The 19,931-nt window shown below is 44.8% G+C and overlaps 1 protein-coding gene across 1 annotated transcript in view; it reads left to right on the top strand.

The window, feature by feature from the left end:
* Positions 1-18,401, top strand: part of ZC3HAV1 (zinc finger CCCH-type containing, antiviral 1) — a gene marked incomplete at both ends in the record, with an annotated part of 37,373 nt that extends 18,972 nt beyond the window's left edge. The window contains 12 exons of the mRNA XM_084230659.1: positions 1,168-1,415; positions 1,662-1,920; positions 2,005-2,094; positions 2,570-2,668; positions 5,388-5,511; positions 8,065-8,239; positions 10,093-10,213; positions 12,011-12,113; positions 15,308-15,392; positions 15,898-16,028; positions 16,396-16,529; positions 18,139-18,401. Of these exons, the coding sequence (XP_084086785.1) occupies positions 1,168-1,415; positions 1,662-1,920; positions 2,005-2,094; positions 2,570-2,668; positions 5,388-5,511; positions 8,065-8,239; positions 10,093-10,213; positions 12,011-12,113; positions 15,308-15,392; positions 15,898-16,028; positions 16,396-16,529; positions 18,139-18,401 (1,832 nt within the window). The remainder of the gene's footprint in view (positions 1-1,167; positions 1,416-1,661; positions 1,921-2,004; positions 2,095-2,569; positions 2,669-5,387; positions 5,512-8,064; positions 8,240-10,092; positions 10,214-12,010; positions 12,114-15,307; positions 15,393-15,897; positions 16,029-16,395; positions 16,530-18,138) is intronic.
* Positions 18,402-19,931: the final 1,530 nt, after the last annotated feature.

The raw sequence follows: 19,931 nt of genomic DNA, 5'->3' as shown, positions 1-19,931 counted from the left end.
TATACTCACTCCACGCACACTCACAAACACACACTCACTCACTGCCTGCTCTCTGCTTCCCAGCAGATTTGCCTCATCAAATTTTTAGAGAGAGACTAATTCTTTCTGATATTATTCACTTAACCTTGGGCATTTGGGGTAGATGAAGAATTCTGGGAAAATTTCTAGAGTGAAGGAAGTCACATCTTTAGACTGGAGATTTACTTTTTTTTTTTTTAAAGATTTAGTTATACAAGCACTGGGTACAGTCAGAAGCGCGGGAGGGTGAGAGAATTCACCAGAGCCAGAGCGGGGAACAGAACAGGCAGACTGACGAAATACACTGCTGAGGGCGTGGCAGGAGGGGTCTGTGCACCATGTGGGACCCTCGTTAGGGACTGGGGATTGAATCGGCACTGCAGAGGCTGCAGGCAGCTTCGCAGCCCAGCGCTCAACTGCTGCAGCACCAGGGGAGGCCCCCACTTTTTTTAAAAAAAAGATTTATTTATTTGTGCATACAAGAACTGGGGTACAGACCAGAGGTGTGGGAGGTGAGAGGATTCACCAGAGACAGAGCGGGGAACAGAACAGGCAGATTTATTGAATACACTGCTGAGGGGAGCAACCGGTGAGATAGGAAAGGTCTGCTGCGCCATGTGGGTTAGCTCCCTGGCCAGCTGGGGATTGAACTCGTGTTGCAGTAGCTGCAGACAGCTTCACAGTACTGTGCTCAACCTCTTGCACCACCTGGGAGGCCCCATTTTTGGTTCGAGTAGTATGCATCCTTAATCACCGGGAATGCCTATATCTCAAAATGGACAAAATCAAAATGATTTTTTGGAAATTCTCCCTGGTTTGTACTCTCCCTTCACCATAGTGGCCAATGTTGATCCGAACTGGGGGTTAGTGGACAGCCCAACCTCAGGGTTTGGGGATACATCTGATTCGCAGTAGAGAAACCAGGAAGAGCCAGGTCTGACACCTCAGCTTAGGCAGTGGATGGCTTTTCTGTTGGCCCAGCAGGAGAGCAGGATTCCTTTATTGCCATTAATCCCTTTCCTGAGATTTTTGCACACCTTTTACAGACAAAGAATTTGATAGAATTTGGATACAAACCTGGAGAAACTGAAGAGGAGCAGGGGTGAGCATGCAGGCATGTTAACTCTGTCATTGTTTTTCTTGTCCTAGCTCCTCCCTCACACCCCAGAGGTGTGGCGTCTCGAGGCAGAAACAGGAGCCGAAACCCGCCATTTCACAGAAGTCAAGAATTCTTTCCATCGACCTCAACTTCTGCTCAGAGGTCCAGGGCATCCAGTCCAGAACAGACTGACCGCAGCTCTCCCCTGGAAGATGTGTCCGTGGAGGACCTCGCCCACCAGTTTGTGCATCTGAAGAGCAACGATTCGGCCTCCATTTCATCAGAGCCAGCCAGTCCTGTAAGAAAAAGTCAAGCGGAAGAAAGTCAGAGATTGTCAGAGAATGGCAAATCAGAGAATGTCTTTTCTGGAAATGCCAAAAACGCTTGTCAAGAGTTGTCTAGCCCAACCCCGGCTTCCAACTGGAAGTGCCTCCCCTCCTGGCCGAATGGCCAAGGCACAGGGAGAGAGGCTTCATTTCCTCCAAGCCAGGCAGCCTTCAGCGCTTCTGGTTCTCCACAAACACCTGCAGCCGGACCCATCCAGAAGAACACGTCCCGGGAGCATGAGGGCACAAGAGGGAATCCAGAGAGCCAGAACTTCTCTCTGTTCAACGATGCCCAGGAGGAAATGGCCACAAAGAGAATTTCCACAGGATCTTTAAATTACCGAGACAAAATCATTAACAAGACAATAAAAGCCTGGACTCAGAGTGCTGAGATCACTGGCAGAATCCCAGATGACACCGACCCACCAGCAGTGGCGTTCGTGAACAGGCAACCTGGCGCGGAGACACTTGGCGTTAGTAGGTCTGTCCACAACGGCTCTAGGAAAGTTACGGAGGAAGCTTCTTGCGGAGATAAATCCGATGCTTTTGGCTTATTCTCAGCAACCAGAGTGGATAAAGATGCGGTACACTTTGGCAGCCAGAACCTGGGAACCCCGGTTCAGCCCACAGCACCACCTTTGAGCTACAGAGGTACAGTGTAGGGGACCAGGCTCAGAACGATGCCCAAGTCTCGTTAACTCTGCCAGAGAGCATAGAAGCGGGGGGTTACCCCGGGCTGTGCTCTGCATGAGTCACAGAAGAACCAAGGGGGCCTGTGTTTTGTGTCTGCAGCTGAGTAGATGCGGCTGTGGTTCCCCTTTGGACGTTTCCTGCCAGTTAAGGGCTTAGAAGTAGAGGGTTTGGGGGAAGGGGCGGGAATGGCAAGTGAAAGACCAACCAGTAGAAGCGAATGAATTAAGTGGCTCTGTTTGTTGAGAAAGGGAAGTTTCAGCTCCAGTTTAAGAAATCGACACACCTGTTACGTGATTCTCACGCCCACCGTGAGTCACTGGGATTTTCTTGACTATGACTCCAGATTCTCATATTCTTCTCCCAGAGTCACCGGGTATCTTGGTTTTTGATGGAAACATGAGATTGGCATCTGTGCCTCCTCTTTGTTTTACAGATTCTATAGATGACGTTGGAAGTGCCGCATCTTCCAGGATGGACGATCGTGGCACAAAGGAAATTTGCCTTGACCATCTGTACAAGGGTTGTCAACTTCGTGAGTAACCTAAAGACATTCTAGAAGCAGAGACTTTAGTCATAGTGATAGCGACATTTTCTAGAAGTCAGGCACAATGATAAAGAATCTCACATCTATCTTCTTTATTTTATTTTTTTAATGCTTTTTTTTATATTTTTAATAGAGGCATGCTTTATTTATTTATTTGTTTTGTTTTGTTTATACAAGCACTGGGTACAGTCAGAAGCGCGGGAGGGTGAGAGAATTCACCAGAGCCAGTAGTGCAGGGAGCAGAGCAGGCAGAAGGACCGAAGTACACTGCTGAGGGGAGCAGCGGGCGGCAGGAGAGGTCTGCGCGCCATGTGGGACCCTCCTCTGGTGCCCGGGGAGCAGCCGGGGATCGAACCGGCGCCGCAGAGGCTGCGGGCGGCTTCGCAACCCTGCGCTCAACCGCTGCGCCACCGGGGAGGCCCACATCTATCTTCTTTAAACTTCGCATCAGCCCTAGAGGTAGCTTCTATGATTTTTTAAAAAGTATTTATTTTAGGGCCTCCCCAGTGGCACAGCAGTTGAGCGCTGGATTGCGAAGCTGCCCACAGCCTCTGCAACGCCGGTTCAATCCCCGGCCACCAGGCAATGGTCCCACATGGTGCACAGACCTCTCCTGCCACCTGCTGCTCCCCTCAGCAGTGTACTTAGGTCATTCTGCCTGTTCTGCTGCCTGCTCTGGCTCTGGTGAAGTCTCTCACCCTCCCGCGCTTCTGACTGTACCCAGTGCTTGTATAAATAAATAAATCTTTAAAAAATATATTTATTTTATTTATTTATGCATATAAGAACAGGGGTGTAGGCCAGAGGTTGGGGGGGTGAGGGATGAGAGGATTTACCAGAGACAGAGTTGGGAGCAGAACAGGCACATCTACTGAAATACACTGCTGAGGGGAGCAGCAGGGAGATAGGAGAGGTCTGCTGCACCATGAGGGGAGCTCTCTGGCCGGGGATCGAACTTGTGCTGCAGTGGCTGGTGATTGCTTGATAGTGCTGAGGCTTTAACCCCTGTGCCACCAGAGTGACCTAGTAGCTTCTATTATAAACCCATTCCACAGACGTGGAAACTGGAGGCCTCCCATGCACAAGTTGCTGTGTTGGGTTTGATCCTAAACCCCCCCTCCCTGTGATTTGCTGCAAGCACAGCATTGAGCTTTCTCCTTCTGCAATTCAGTAGTAGATGAAATGATTCATCAAGTATCTTTCACATACTGGAAGCAAACAAACAAATGCATAAAATGAAAGTGCCCTGGGACACATTTCAAAGCTCATTGTTGGTGGTGATTTTGGCATTGGCTCTTCTGGACATTGTCTCCTCTGTGGGCTCTCAGCCTGGGCTTCACAGGTCCTGTCACGGGGCCAAACCACTCACTGTCCCTCCGGCCACCTCACAGGCCCCCTGTAGCGGTGTCACACTGTGGGTTCCCCGTGCTGCCTAGACCTGCTTTATTTTGATTTCCCATGTGCTGTGCTTGGGACAGAATGGGGAATATTGGGATGTGGTGGAATATTATTCAGCCTTGAAGAGAAAGGAAATGAGTGCTCAGGCTACCGCATGGATGAATCTTAAGGACCTTATGCTAAGTGAACTAAGCCTGCCTCACAAAAAGACAAACAGCATGTGATCGCACTCATAGGAGGCCATAGGGTAGATGTTTTCATAGAAACTGAACCCAGAATGGTGGCTGCCGGGGAGTGGGAGGGGACTATGAAGAGCTATTGAATGGCTACAGATTTTCCACCACGCTGCTACGTACCACATTCTGTTCATCCGTTCTTCTGTTGATGGCCGCTTGGGTTGCTTCTGTTTTACCTTTACTTACTATCAGTAATGCTGCTATGAACATGAGTGTATAAATACCTGCTTGAGATCTGGGTTTCAGTTCTCTTGGGTGGAGATATATATATATATATATATATATGTATATACAGAAGCACAATTGCTGGATTATAAGGTGATTCTAAGTTTAATTTTTTGAGGAGCTGCCACATGTTTTTCCATAGCAGCTGTACTTTTTACATTCTCATTAGCAATGCACAAGGGTCTCACTTCCCGCGTATCCTTGCCAACACTTGTTTTTTTAACAGCAGGCATTATAATGTGAGGTATGGCCTATAACCAGTGTTTCTCTACTCTTGAGTCAGTCATAGCTCCAGTAGTGTCGCTCTGTGGGTTTCTTTGTGCTGCCTACACCTGCTCTATTTTTTTTTTAGATTTATTTTATTTATTTATGCAAGAGCTGGAGTGTCAGCCAGAGGTGTGAGGGGGTGGTAAGAGGATTCACCAGAGACAGAGTGGGGAGCAGAACAGGTGGATCCACTGAAATACACTGCTGAGGGGAGCAGTGGGGAGACAGAACAGGTCTGCTGCGCCATATGGGTCAGCTCCCTGGCCAGAGACCGAACTCGTGCTGCAGTGGCTGCTGATAGCTTCATAGTGCTGAGACTTAACCCCTTGTACCGCCAGGGAGGCCCCAGGAAGTTTTGTTTTTGATGAGTCTCTATGGATAACAGAGAAACCTGGAGATACAGGATTGGGGCAGTACAGGTGAGGGCGTCTTGAGCAAAGGTGTAGATGGAAATGTGCTGGCTTGCAGGTCTGGTGGGGTATGGGGCTGGCCTTGATGGGGGAGTCAGCAGTGAACATGGTTGTATTGGTTTGACCCCCGCCAACCATCAGACCCTCAAGATTTCCTTTCTGTCTTTGTAGAAAGTTGCAAGAATGTTCACTTCCACCTGCCCTACCTGTGGCAGAGTTTCACCGGTGGCACCTGGACCAACCTCCAGCCCATGGAGACTATTGAGAAGGCTTACTGTGATCCCCAAATCATCGTGTAAGTTGCTGGCTGGACTCTGTCTGCTGAGGTCCACCACATCATCAAAGGAAGGCTAATCTTAATTTTCCTTCAGATTCCCATTTAAGTTTGAGCTAACTCTTTTTTTAATCTTTTTTTTTTTTAAAAGATTTAGTTATTTATGCATATAAGAGCTGGGATACAGGCCAGAGATGCGGGGGGGCGGGGGGGGGGTGAGAGGATTCACCAGAGACAGAGTGGGGAACCGAACAGGCAGATTTGACCAAAATACACTGCTGAGGGGAGCAGCAGGCGAGACAGGAGAGGTCTGCTGTGCCATGTGAGTCGCTCCCTGGCCGGCTGGGGATCGAACTCATGTTGCAGGGGCTGCAGATTGCTTCATAGTGCAGTGCTTAACCCCTTGCATCACCAGGGAGGCCTTGAGCTAACTTTTGAGATAAAAGTGGCAAATGCCTGCTGAGTTAATGAAGGAAAAACAAGCTGGAAAGACTGGAAGTTGCTTAGAGCCTGGCTAGTACTAGGCATTCTGGGAGTATTTGTCTACTCAGGTAAAATAAACAGTGACATGATTGTTTAGTTAATATTTATCCATGTGTCCTGCAGAAAAACACGACATGCAGGTCAATTTGTATTTTCTATCAGAGCATCCTAGGACAAATTAAAAATACTTAAAACAGGGCCTCCCTGGTGGTGCAGGTGGTTGAGCGCCGCACTGTGAATCTGCCCGCAGCCTTGCAGCGCAGGTTCGATCCAGGCCGGCCTTCGAGAATCCCACGTGGCGAGGCAGACCTCTTCTTTCTTGCCCACTGCTCCCCTCAGAAGTGTATTTCGTCAGTCTGCCTGTTCTGTTCCCCACTCTGTCACTGGTGAATCCTCTCACCTCCCTGCACCTCTGGCCTACACCCCAGCTCTTGTATGCATAAATAAATAAAATAATAAATCTTTAAAAAAATACTTAAACAGCTGATTTGAGTCATTTCATATAGTTCTAGTGTAAAATTTGGTTGTCTGGTTTGGCATTTTATACCTTCTTGTTGGCTATTTTCTCTCTCTTGGAGTTATCAAAGACATTACCATACATTTCTCCTCCTGTCCAGGACCCAAGTGGATTGGGTCCATACCACACATGGCCTTATTTATAAGATGCATCCTACTTTTGTAAGGAAATTGTTTGGGGGAAATTATGTTCTTTTCATCACCTGAATTTTTGGTGGCAATTCTGTGTTTCTGCATTTGGCCACTAGAGGGTGGCATCAGCTGTTTTCTTGCTACTGGGTGCCTCTCCCCAACACCCCCTCTGCCATCTGAGGCTGGGCTTTGCTACCTTGGCATTGTGGGACCAAATAAGTATTTTTTGGGGGGATAGGCTGTTTAGCAACATTCCTGGTCTCTCTCCATGAGATGCCAGTTGTAATAACCAAAAATGTCTTCAAACATTTGCCCCAAGGGGGCAAAATCTTGTCTAGTTGAGAGCCGCTGGTCTCTAGGAAATCCGTTTTTTAGCTCAGCCATTCTCAACCTTCGTGGTCTCTGACACCTCGGAGAACTTAAAACAGACTGAGAATCCCCAGAAACTTCTGCATATGTGGATTATAGCTACCAATATTTAATATACTAAAAAGATCAAAACCAAGAAATCGAAATGTTAATGACTCATTTCAAAGATAACAATTAGAAGCTCATTGTTAACATGAATAATGTTTTCTAGAACTATGTTTATATATTTTTATGTCTTTATGTATAGCTATACAAGTAACTTTTCAAAAGCAAAATAATTCATTGAAAAGAATGACATTGTTTGATATTTTGGGAAATCTCCCCAATCTGTCATGAAATTACTTATTACGTAGTCTTTGGGGAAAACCCGCTCATTGTGTCCTTGTGAGAGTATGAAAGTGAAGAAGGCAAATAATGTCTTGACATTATTATGAAAATAACTTTGACCTCACTGGCTCCCTAAAAGGTCTCTGACCACATTTGGAAAACTATTTAGTTAACACTAAATAATTGAAAAAACCAAACTGAGTTCTTGAATATTGAGGCAATTATTTTTTTTTAAGTTTTATTTGTTTTTGCATAGAAGAACTGCAGTGTAGGCCAGAGATATGGTGGTGGGGGGCCAGGGGTGAGAGGATTTACCAGAGACAGAGTAGGGAGCAGAACAGGCAGATCTACTGAAATACACTGCTGAGGGGAGCAGTGGGGAGACAGGAGAGGTCTGCTGCGCCATGTGGGTAACTCCCTGGCTTGGAGTAAACTCAGGCCATAGCAATGACAGTGCAAAGACTTAACCCCTAGGCCACCAGGGAGACTTGCTAATCAATTATTTTGTGCAGACTTTTATCGTGGGATATATTTTAAGGGAAGAATACATTTGTGAGACCATTAAATATGTGGGTTACACCTCCGTATCCCTGCTTTTTCTTTTATGTTGCAAGACCTGGAGCTGTATAAGGAAAAGATGAAGATCCCTTTCAGCTCCTAAAGTTCTGTGCTCTTGTTCTAGAAGATTAAGTTTTAAGAAATGGAGTCCATGAAATGTTTTGTTAACTCCAAATTTTTCCCTCTCAGACTTGCTCTTGAAAATTTTACCATCAATTTTGAGAAAATGACTTGTAATTTTAATCCCATGCGACGTATCTCCACGCCTTCTTCTGTCACCACACCAGTCACAAATTCTGTCTTCACCACAAAGTGGATCTGGTACTGGAGGAGTGATTCTGGCAAATGTGTTGAATATGGGGCGGTGAGTACCTTTCTTCCATTTGGAGACTCTTTTTAAAGATTTATTTATTTATGCATATAAGAACTGGGGTATAGGCCAGAGGTGTGGAGGGTGAGAGGATTCACCAGAGACAGAGTGGGGAGCAGAACAGACAGATCTACTGAAACACACTGCTGAGGGGAGCAGCGGGTGAGTCAGGAGAGGTCTGCTGCACCATGTGGGTAGCAACCTGGACATCCAGGGATCGAATTTGTGCTACAGTGGCTGTGGATAACTTAATAGTGCTGCATCGTAACCTCTTTGCCACCAGGGAGGCCCCCATTTGGAGGTTATGTTTCAGTTCTAGGAGAAAACTAATGCAACATTTGGCCCCTACGTGGTTACCCTGGGAGAGATCTGGTAAAGGAAGTGGTGCATTTCTGCATTTGCATTTTTTTTAGCAAGCATGTATTCTAATTATAATGATAAAAAAGTGTACATTAATTATTTTTTAATTTAATTTTATTTTTAAAGATTTATTTTATTATGCATACAAGAACTGGGGTACAGGCCAGAGGTGTGGGGGGGGGGTGAGAGGATTCACGAAAGACAGAGTGAGAAACAGAACAGGTGGATTGACTGAAACACACTGCTGAGGGAAGTGGTGGGTGAGAAAGGAGAGGTCTGCTGCACCATGTGGGTAGCTCCCTGGTCTGGAATAGAACTTGTGCTGCAGTGGCTGTGGGTAGCTTCATAGTCTGCATTTAACCCCTTGTGCCTCCAGGGAGGCCCTGCAATCTGGTTTTAGAGGCAGATGCATTTCTGTTTAAACCCCATGCTTAGGCCTCCCTGGTGGTGCAGGTGTTAAAGACAGCTCTATCAAACAATTGGCAGCCATTGCAGCACGAGTTCGATTCTGGGCAGGCCAGGGAGCTACCCACATGGTGCAGCAGACCTCTCCCATCTCTTCCACTGCTCCCCTCAGCAGTGTATTTCAGTTGATCTGTCTGTTCTGCTCCCCACACTCTCTGGTGAATCCTGTCTCCCCCCACAGCTCTGGCCTGTACCCCAGTTCTTGTATGCATAAATAAAATAAATCTTAAAAAAAATAAACCCCATGCCTAAAGTAAAATTATATAAGACAGAGTGGTGGAATATAGAGGATATTGTATGTTTAAATTGTGAAATACAACTCAGTTATAAATAAAAAGACGAACTCTTGGTATTTGTGACAACCAGTATGGAACTGGAGGGGATGCTATTTCATTTTTTTTTTAAGATTTATTTATTTATTCAAGAACGGGGGGACAGGTCAGAAGCACGGGAGGGTGAGAAAATTCACCAGAGACAGAGGGGGGAGCAGAACAGGCAGACGGACCGAAGACACTGCTGAGGGGAGCAGCGGGCGAGGCAGGAGAGGTCTGCCCCGCCATGTGGGTTTCTCCCTGGCTGGTGGGGAATCTAACCCGCGCTGCACAGGCTGCGGACAGCTTCGCAGCGTGGCGCTCAACTGCTGTGCCACCGGGGAGGCCCTGGAGAGGATGATGTTAAGTGAAATAAAAAGAAACATAAAGGAACAAAATAAAGGAACTGACGAAACGAAATCAAAATAAACCGTAGAAATCGGACTATAAAATGAGGCCACCAGTGGGGTGGTGGGGTGGAGGTGGGGCAAGTAGGGAGACATCCAGCGGACTGTGATGGGGATTATGGGTGCTTTGATGGTGGGTGTGGTGTGGAAGCACACATCTAACGGGGTGTGGATTTATGCACTTAAATCATGCAGTGTTGCAAACCAGCATGATTTCAATAAAAAAGGAAAAAGGAGAAAGACATAATGGTAGAGATTTCTTAAAAGCCAGACCTGACATCTTTGCTTTTTTCCTTTTAATTAGGAAAGCATTCATCCAGTTCCAGACGTGGAGTCTTCATACCTGGAGTCTTTGTTTCTGACCTGTCCCAGGGGAGTTGTGCCTTTTCAGGCAGGTTCCAGCACCTATGAACTGAGCTTCCAAGGTAAGTTTCGAGTCTGGAGCTGGGTTCTGACACACACACACACACACACACACACACACACACACACACACACACAGAAGGGAAAAAATAACTGGGCATGCAGATTTTTGTGGCAGCCTCATCTGTAAGTTAAAAACAACTAACATAGAGGAATAGCCCATGTCCCAATAGAGGAGTGACTAAAAAATTAAGACACTAAACTTCAGTGGAATACTAGGTGGCTGTTAAAAATGATGATCATGAAAACTAAGTGGTAAAAACAAAATTTGACATTATTCTATGACATTATTCTATGACAAAGGCGGAAACCCAAATTTATGTTTCTGTACTTTTCTGTTTGTATGTTACATTTCAGATGATGAAATTAATTTCATGTGCATGAATAGGATGTAGCAAAGAATGTCTGTTGACCAAGACTAGAAGCAATAGAGAAAAATCTTCTGTTGGATGGTGAAATTAAAAAATAACTTAAATTTTTAAAAAGGATTTTATTTTATTTATTTATGCATACAAGAGCTGGGGTACAGGCTAGAGTTGGGGGGGGGGTGTGGTGAGAGGATTCACCAGAGACAGAGTGGGGAGCAGAACAGGCAGATCTATTGAAATAAACTGCTGAGAGGAGCAGCGGGCAAGAGACAGGAGAGGTCCGCTGTGCCATGTGGGTCAGCTCCCTGGCCGGGGGTTGAACTCATGTCACAGCAGTGATAGCTTAATAGTGCTATCTTTAACCCCTGAGCCACCAGGGAAGCCCCTGTTGAGTAATATTCTGCTGTAAGCCTATATTATGGTTTGTTTATCCATTCATCTGTTGATGAATATTTGGATTGGTTTTGCTTTTTTGATTATTGTAATAATGCTACTAGAAACATTCAAATGTGAGTCTTTGTATGAATATAGGTTTTCATTTTGGGGATAAATATCCAGGAGTGGATTGCTGGATCACATTAGGATTGTATATTTAACTTTGTAAAAACCTGCCTGTTTTCCAAAGTACATGGGCCCAGTGACACTTTTGCTAACAACGTGCTATAACTAGTAAATTTTTACTTTATATATTTTTTTTGAAGATTTATTTATTTATTTATGCAAGCACTGGGTACAGTCAGAAGTCGGGAGGGTGAGAGAATTCACCAGAGCCAGAGCGGAGAGCAGAACAGGCAGAGGAGAGCAGAACAGGCAGACTGACGTAGTACACTGCTGAGGGGAGCAGCGGGCAGCAGGAGAGGTCTGCGCGCCATGTGGGACCCTTGCCTGGCGACTGGGGATCGAACCGGTGCTGCAGAGGCTGCAGGCAGCTTTGCAACCCAGCGCTCAACCGCTGCGCCACCAGGGAGGCCCAACTAGTAACTTTTTAAAGAACTCAGTCTGGATGTAGCCTGCCCTTAGTTCCACAACACGCATGAGCTGAAAATGACCTTTCATGTTTGATGTAGAAAAAAAATCCCTTCAAGTTATAATTAGTATGTTTCAACCCACATCACTGATGCCTGGTTTAGGGGAATTTAAATGGATGATGTCTTGTTATCTTACTGCCCTGCTCTTTACCATCAGACTTTTATTAGAGATTAGATTGATTAATAAATGTTCATTTTCCTCTTTGTTTTCTGGATCTTATAAAAGGACAGTGAAAAGCACTGGATTTTATCATGAGTAACTTCCATCAGAAGGAATTTCTCTATTCATGTGTGTACAATTCCGTCACGAACATCTATGGTATTACTAGCTTTGAAAATAACAATAAATCACTTTCTAGGACTAATTCTTGATTCTTGGTTGTTTTCTTTTTTCCATCTAAAGGGATGATTCAGACAAACACAGTTTCCAGGACCCAAAGGGTGGTCATCAGAAGACCCACATTTGTGTCTCCCTCGGATGTGGAGCAGATTAAACGTAGATCAGAGTAAGTGTTCTGCAGTGCTGCTTGTCGGGAGGTGTTCTGAGTTGTTCACGCCCATCTCATCGAATCACGCACTCCCCTGGACGATTTGCATGAATTGTTCCTGCTTGCATTACACCGCAGTTTCCTTTAGCATTATCTTACTGCGGAGCTCTGCAGGTGTGACTCGAAGCAGGAGTGTAGGAGAGCTATCCTTTCCTCTGATTCTTGGGGCTCTTTGGCAAGCCCCTCAAACATCAGGGCCTCTGCTTCAGCTGTGAGTGGCTGGATTTGTGGGTTGTGCTTAGGAGATCAGCACCTGAACGATTGCCGGGGTTCCTTGGCTTTGGATTGTTCTTTGTAGCTTTCATTTTGCCTAGTGAAAATATAGGGGGTGGGACACAGGAAAGGAAATGGAGAGGAGTAAGGCATGAGGCAGTGGTTTGAGCAAGGACTCTGGGGATAAAGTTGATTAAAGGGAATTTTCAAAGGAAATTTTGCTGTGGGGCTTTCAATGTAACCCTCTGCCTGCTGATGAGATTCAGTAAAATCTACATTGTTCATGCACCTGGTGTGGTTTTTTTCCTGGGTGAGGTGTGATTATGTAAAACAGTTTTCAAGGCAGGTGTAAAATCAAGGTGTTCTCATGAGGGTCTTTTGGTTGTACGGATTAAGGCATTTCATGACCAAGGATAAACATGGTATAATATGGAAAATGATGTTTTGTGAGACTCCAAGGATGGAAACTGAATATAATCCAGGGCCTCAGGAATGGGAGTTGGTTCCAATTCTGCCTTAAAACCTGAGCAGTTTGGGCTCCCATATCCTTTCTGGAATCTAGATGCTGGATCTACATCTCCTTAGTTTAGCTTCTTCCCTCTACTCCATGAACAATCCTGCTTCCCCCTCGTCTATAGAATGGGCTTAATATTAATTCATAAAAGTTGCTTATTGAATACATTAAAGGTATTCAAAATGACCCGCACATTGGGGTTCAGTACTTTGTTAGTGACTCTTATTTTTATTCCTCTGATATCAACACTCAGTGACCCTGTCTGTTTGTCTGTTTGTCTAGCTATATATCCCATCCTTGTTATCTGACTGATAACCATCCATCCCCAAATACTGTTCTCTGACTAAAGCTTGACAATTTGTTTTTTTTTTTTAAATTTATTTATTTATGTATACAAGAAATGAGGTACAGGCCAGAGGTGTGGGGGGTTGGTGGTGAGAGGATTCGCCAGAGACAGAGAGGAGAGGGGAGCAGAACAGGCAGATTGACTGAAATACACTGCTGAGGGGAGCAGCGGGTGAGACTGGAGAGGTCTGCTGCACCATGTGGGTAGCTCCCTGGCCTGCCAGGGATCGAACTCGTGCTGCAGAGGCTGCGGATTGCTTCATAGTGTGGTGCTTAACCCCTTGCACCACCAGGGAGGCCCTCAGTCCATTTTCTGACTCAGTAATTTCACAGCTGCCTCATGCTTTTCCATTTGCTCTTCCCCTTCTCTGGGAACTCTGCTTCTATCACCCATGAATCCAGACCGTTTCACCCCCCAGTTCCAGTGCTTTTGCTCCCATACCGATTCCACTGGTGACTCCCCCCAAGCCCCCACCCCTTTGCCCTCCAGCAACAGTTTGTACGTCCCTTGTGCTCTTACCTATTCCACCTCACGACAATTTTTCTCTGACTCTCTCCTAGCATAATCCTTCCATCCCACCACAATTATCAGCACCTCAAAGCTCTTAAAAATGTTTTGCTAAGGGCCTCCCTGGTGGCGCAGGGGTTAAGATGCAACCTGTGAAGCTGTCCGCAACCACTGCAGCACAAGTTCTATCCCTGGCCAGGGAGCTACCCACACGGTGCAGCAGACCTCTCCTGACTTACCCTCTGCTCCCCTTAGCAGTGTTTTTCAGTAGATCTGCCTGTTCTGTTCCCCACTCTGTCTCTGGTGAATCCTCTCACCCCCACACCTTTGGCCTGCACCCCAGTTCTTGTATGCATAAGTAAATAAATCTTAAAAAAATGTTTTGCATAATGAGTAGGTATCTAGCTATACTAAAGAGATAGCTAAGTGGGTGAATGAATACAATGCATTGAGAAACCCATGTTAGTTGGAGGTTTATAGAAGTCAGCTCTTCCTGTCACCACTAATCCAGAGACACACCCATTTTAGGATAGAATATGGGCTGAGCACTAGAAGAGTCAAAAGGAAAGTGAACTAGCGCACGCCTCTCTGCTGCTGGGCACCTTACAACAGACCGGTTTAATCTGTTCTACTCTGCACAAATCCAATTTTCCAATATGGAGGAAATCTGAACCTGGAGTACAGAAATATGGGGCCCAGTAGCTCTCTTCAAAAAGAATTTTCAGTTTATGAAAGGATGGCTTAAAAGTATTTTTTCCTTAAAGCATTTTCTTAATTTAAATTTTTCATTATGAAAAATTGCAAATTTACAGTAGGAATAAATTGTACAATAAGCCTCTATGTATGTGTTCATGGAGGGGGTCATGTAGGGTTATCCTGAAATACAGTTCATATAGGAGTGGTGGAATTCTTTCCCTGTACCCCTAAAATTTAAATGTTTATCATTTGACAAGAAGTCTCTAAGAAACACTTAAGGCTAATGCATTAGGATCTTTGGAGACTGAGCAAAACTATAAAAAGGAATCAATGCTTTTGCATTTTAAAGCAAGAGGGAAGGAACATTTAATTAATTTACCAAATCATGAATAATTAATGCAGAGAAACGCATGATCACTGGTACACTCACCAGAAATATGCAGGAATGTAGTACAAAGAATAAATTCTCTGAGAAACCTTGACTTAATGGTTGCAAGTTAAGTCAGAAAGTCCTAGGGGTAGCAGCAACAGGGTGCCCTGAGAATTTCCTACTTTTATTTGTAGCCATTTTCGAGCGAACATCCAATCAGATCCTCTTCCTCAGAGGAGCACAGGCCTCCCGAAGACCCAGTCAGAGCCTTTTCCTCAACCAGAGCCTTTTCCTCAATCAGAGCCTTTTCCTCAGAGAAGCGTGGGCCTCCCGCCCTCCAGTGGATTTGAGGTACTTGGGTTTTACTTTTTGGCAGAAGAATTGTTTAGAGGCGGGAAAAAATACTTTGCTACCAATGTGTGTCTTTGAGTGAATGAATTGCTTTCACAATACTAACTTTGAGATTCTAAGGTCGACACATCTCTGTGGTGATGTCGCCTTCCCAGGGAACAGCTACCTGGTCTGTTCAATGGGCGCCGCCTGGTCTCCACAGTCCCGCCACCCACGATCTCACATGGGCGACCTTCTGAGGTAGATAGTGTCTCCATAGACTAGACAATTGACCTCAGAGGAAAAGGGACTTGTTCATGAGTGAGAGTTGAGAAGGAGCTTTCTGCCAGAGTCAAAGGGTGGCTCCTCCTCTCACCTCATCTGGTTGGCCCCAGACTCTTGCTAGGTTGGTCAGCCTCCAGTCACTCCAGCGCTGGGCACGGCCCCACTGCTCGGGCTCACTGGGCACCTCCATTGCCTCTGCCCATGGACTGAGCTCAAGCCATGGACTCACTGGACTAAATCAGATGCCTGCCAGGTTAGGGGTTTCCCTTGACTCTTTAGCATTGTGTTTTGTTAAGTCAGCCTGGACAGATGGGCCCAAGGCCATGTTCATTACTGGAACGCACTGCCAGCTGTGGAAACCCTAAACCAGCTTATCCGCCTCACTTAGATTCCCCATGGTGTAGCAGGCTACACATATGGCCATATCATCCTTTAAATGTTTCCTGTTTAACATTTATGTATTTCTATTTATTTTTTTTAGTTATTAGAGGTCAGTAACCTGACTTCAGAATATGCCAAAATAAGTGAGCATTTTAAAGCTTCCATGAAAAACTTCAAGATTGAGAAGATAAAGAAGATCCAGAACAGGAAGCTTTTAAATTCTTTTGAAAGGTTGGTGGCCACATTATCAGGTTTCTTTACATAATGTTTGAAAAGATTGGTTAAGATTTATCCCTCAAGATTTGTATTTACCAGTTTATTTTGGTGAAACAGTGTCTGTAAGCTCTAGTTGCTCCTTCTTTGTTCAAACTTGAGCTTCTCTTTTTCAGCTTTAGTTTTACAATTCACTATTTCATGTGTCTATCATTAAAAAGATTTCACATATTTATTTTTTACAGCTGTTGTCTAATTGTTAGTAGCTCCGTAATGCAATGTGATAGAATGAAATTTTAAGACAATTAGATTTCAGTCTAATTAATATCATTAGCTGGAATGGGAAAGGAATATTCTGGTATAAGTCTCACATTTCCTTCATTAGGAAAAAAATGAACATGTTGAAGAAGGATGAAGAAATCCTATTTTATGCAGCAAGCCGCGCCCATGTAGCAACAATCTGTGCGGATAATTTTGACTATACCTTACATGGAATTTATGAGACCAAATATGGAAGAGGTTTGTATTGGGATGGACTCATCAGGACTCACCGGGGAGGTTCATGAGTCAAAGTCTACATGTGCTTCTCTTAAGGAGAGACCTGCCATTATTAGGTGTTAACCAGCACGTGCAGGCTTTTGCTGTCCTGGAGAGACTATATATGTGGGTTAACCTTAAGTGACCCAAATTAGAGCAGGAAATTGACATGGGACTTGATTGTTGCACCTTAGCCCTGTTCCTGTCTTCTGTTTTTTGGGGAGAGGGACCAGAGTCTCATCCAAGGCTGCAAACTACCCCACCTGTTGGCTACATTGTCGTCCAGTACTACTCACGTCTAGCCATGCCTCTTTCTCGCCCATGCTCATCCCTGGAAGCTACTTGAAATAGTAGCTTCTCCCAATCTTATGTTCTAGTCAAAGAGGCATCTACCCATTTCAGGCCACGAGGATCACCTGGGGACTGAGGTAGCTTTGTGCTTCTAAATACTTTCATGCCACTCTTTAAAAAAAAAAAAGATTTATTTTATTTATTTATGCATACAAGAACTGAGGTACAAGCCAGAGGTGTGGGGGTGGGGTTGGGGGGGAGAATGTTCACTAGAGACAGAGTTGGGAGCAGAACAGGCGGATCTACTGAAATACACTGCTGAGGGGAGCAGCAGGCGAGACAGGAGAGGTCTGCTGTGCCATGTGGGTAGCTCCCTGGCCGGGGCTCGAATTCGTGCTGCAGTGGCTACCAATAGCTTCTTAGTGCTGAGATTTAACCCGTTGCACCACCAGGGAGGCCCCTTCACACCAGTCTTAAAAAAGCAAATGAACAAATAAGATAATTGTTTATCTTAAGGAAACAAATAAGATTTGTCACAGTCTCAGTGTAGGTCCAACTCAGGCAATTGAGATTAAATCCATACATCACCTGTAAGCAAGAAGCCAGTGAGTCAGTCAACAAATATTTTAGAGTGTTAGATGCTGGGGGACACAGGGATGAACAAGTTGGACAGCCCCACCCTCAATTATTTCACATAATTAATGAAGTGATCATGAATATGTGGCTGCCATAATGGAACAGATCAGGCCCTCAAACTCCTAACCTGGCTGGAGAGGTGCCTCCGAGAAAGGGATATGGGGGTATTCACCTGCCTTGTGGAACTAGCATGTAGAGTCAGGGACAAGTGATATAGGCTGTATGGCCACACAGTAGAACTTGGACTGAACCCTAAAGATGTGGGAAGCGAATGAAGGATTTAAGATGGGGGAGTGACTGGAGAATGTCATAAGTTTAGTAAGTTTAAATGAATCACTAAAACTTGCCTAGAAATGCTTGGGGAAGTGGGGTAACCATCTTGAGTGAAATAACACATGTGAAATTTGAACCCTTCAGTTTCTCAGGAGAGTTATGTAAGGACTCAAATACTTACCTAGAAAGTAGAAATACAATTTACATATGTGATCTGCATTTTTGATCAATATGCTAAGTGGTTGGAAAGAAACAAAAATGTTGTATTTGAAGAGGATGTGTCTATTTAGAAAACTTAAAAAGAATCTACAGAGACCTCATTGTGTATAAATAATTGTATAACTGTATACCTCTCTTTATATTAATTCTTACCCCTTCTGATTATTTCTAGGGACTTACTTCACAAAAGATGCCATCTCTTCCCATAAAAATTACCCGTTTGAACCCAAGCACGCCGTCATGTTTGTAGCCCGAGTCTTGGTTGGAAATTTCATTGAAGGAAATAAGGGGTACACGACGTGTCCTCTCCACTATGACAGCTGTGTGGATACGAGGGTGAATCCCTCCACTTTTGTCATCTTTGAGAAAGATCAGATTTACCCACAGTATGTGATCGAATATACTGAAATAGACAAAGGCTGCATAATTAGTTAGAAACGCTCAGTACAGTGACCTACAGGAAACCATGGCTGTTGTGTTCAATACGCCAGATTGCGGTTAAACCTTTCTATTTCTTCGCCAAGAGATCAACTTCCTTCCATCAGTGGTTCCCAGACTTCGCTGCATGTTTAGATCATATAGGAAACTTTTCAAAATTCTGGTGTCCAGCTTGCACCTCCAAATAGTGATTTATTTCTAAGTTTAGAAATTTTTACTTCTGGAGTATGATTTTTTTTTTTTTTCAACAACTCCCTGAAGAATCAAGTGTGTCCTAAAGTTTGGGAACCACTGTCACAAGTGGAAGTGATTTCTAAAGCTCTCTAAGGGAACCATCTTTCCCTCACAACCACTTTCTAGTTTTTAATGTGGCGTGGTTTTGTTTGGGTTAAATGGAAAGAAAATTAATTCAGGAGAAATCTAAAAATGCTTTCTGAAATAAGGACCTAAGAGAGCATAGTCTTAGATGGAAGACTGTGAAACATTGGGGGGCGGGTATTTAGGAAAGTAAAGGTAATTTGAATGGTATTACAGACCTAGTGATAAGGTTATACTTTACCTTTGTGGTGAAACTGATTTAGGGCACAATTCCCTACATGAGGGGGCTCCATCTAGGAGGGCTTTCTGGAATGCAATTATGCAGAGCCACTAGGTGTGGCTCAGGGAGAAGCAGCCAAATGGAGTTAATGGCCCGTTTATTTAGCGGTGTTGGCAGTGGCAATATGCAGTTGCTGTTACCAACACCAGTATACAGTGGTGGCAGTGGACACATTTTCATTAATATGATTGCAGGGCAGGTTTTTTTCAGGTGCATCTTTCTTGATGTGTCTATATCTAGTGGTGGAGGGGGGCACTGAGTTACAGTAACCAGATTCACACAAGTATGACTAATAAACCTGAGCGCTACTGTAGCCATTTGTTGTAGTAGATAAGGCTCACCTAGGAGTTAGAAGCTGGGCCACCCCTACTGAAGGATGGGCCCCTAAGGAGGCAAGATTAGTTTCCTGGTGAGCACTGAATCAGAAGAGAACAACGCCTCGAGCAGTCCTCATGCCTGCAAGGGGCTTCTTTTTCTAAATATAGCAGATTGTAGGTATAGTCTGTAGGACAGTTGAGGTGTCTGACAAGAGTTCGTTCTTTGGTATAATCAGGTTTTCCTTTTTTTTTTTTTTTTTTTTTTTGTGGGACCCTTGCCAGCGGCAGGGGTAAGAACCGGCGCTGCAGAGGCTGCAGGCAGCCTCGCAGCCCAGCGCTCAACCGCTGCATCACCAGCGGAGGCCCAAGGTTTTCCTTTTTTTTAATTCCAAACCAGTCCCACAGAGTTCCTGTAATAGTTCCTCTCAGCAGACATACTCCCCCAACCAATCAGTGTTAGCGATGATGCCATATTAGTCAGATTTTATATCCATACAAAGATCCCCACCCCTCCTTGGCTTGGAGGGCTCCACCATTAACAAACATGGAGGGACTTTTAGAGTCAGATTATGCTCTGGGATGCTTGCCACAACTAGTTTCTCGCATTCACTC

The sequence above is a fragment of the Talpa europaea genome, assembly GCF_964194135.1.
Source record: "Talpa europaea genome assembly, chromosome: 3".
NCBI classification, from domain to species: domain Eukaryota; kingdom Metazoa; phylum Chordata; class Mammalia; order Eulipotyphla; family Talpidae; genus Talpa; species Talpa europaea.
Note: the sequence above shows the minus strand (reverse complement) of the source record. Positions and strands in the feature narration are given on the sequence as shown.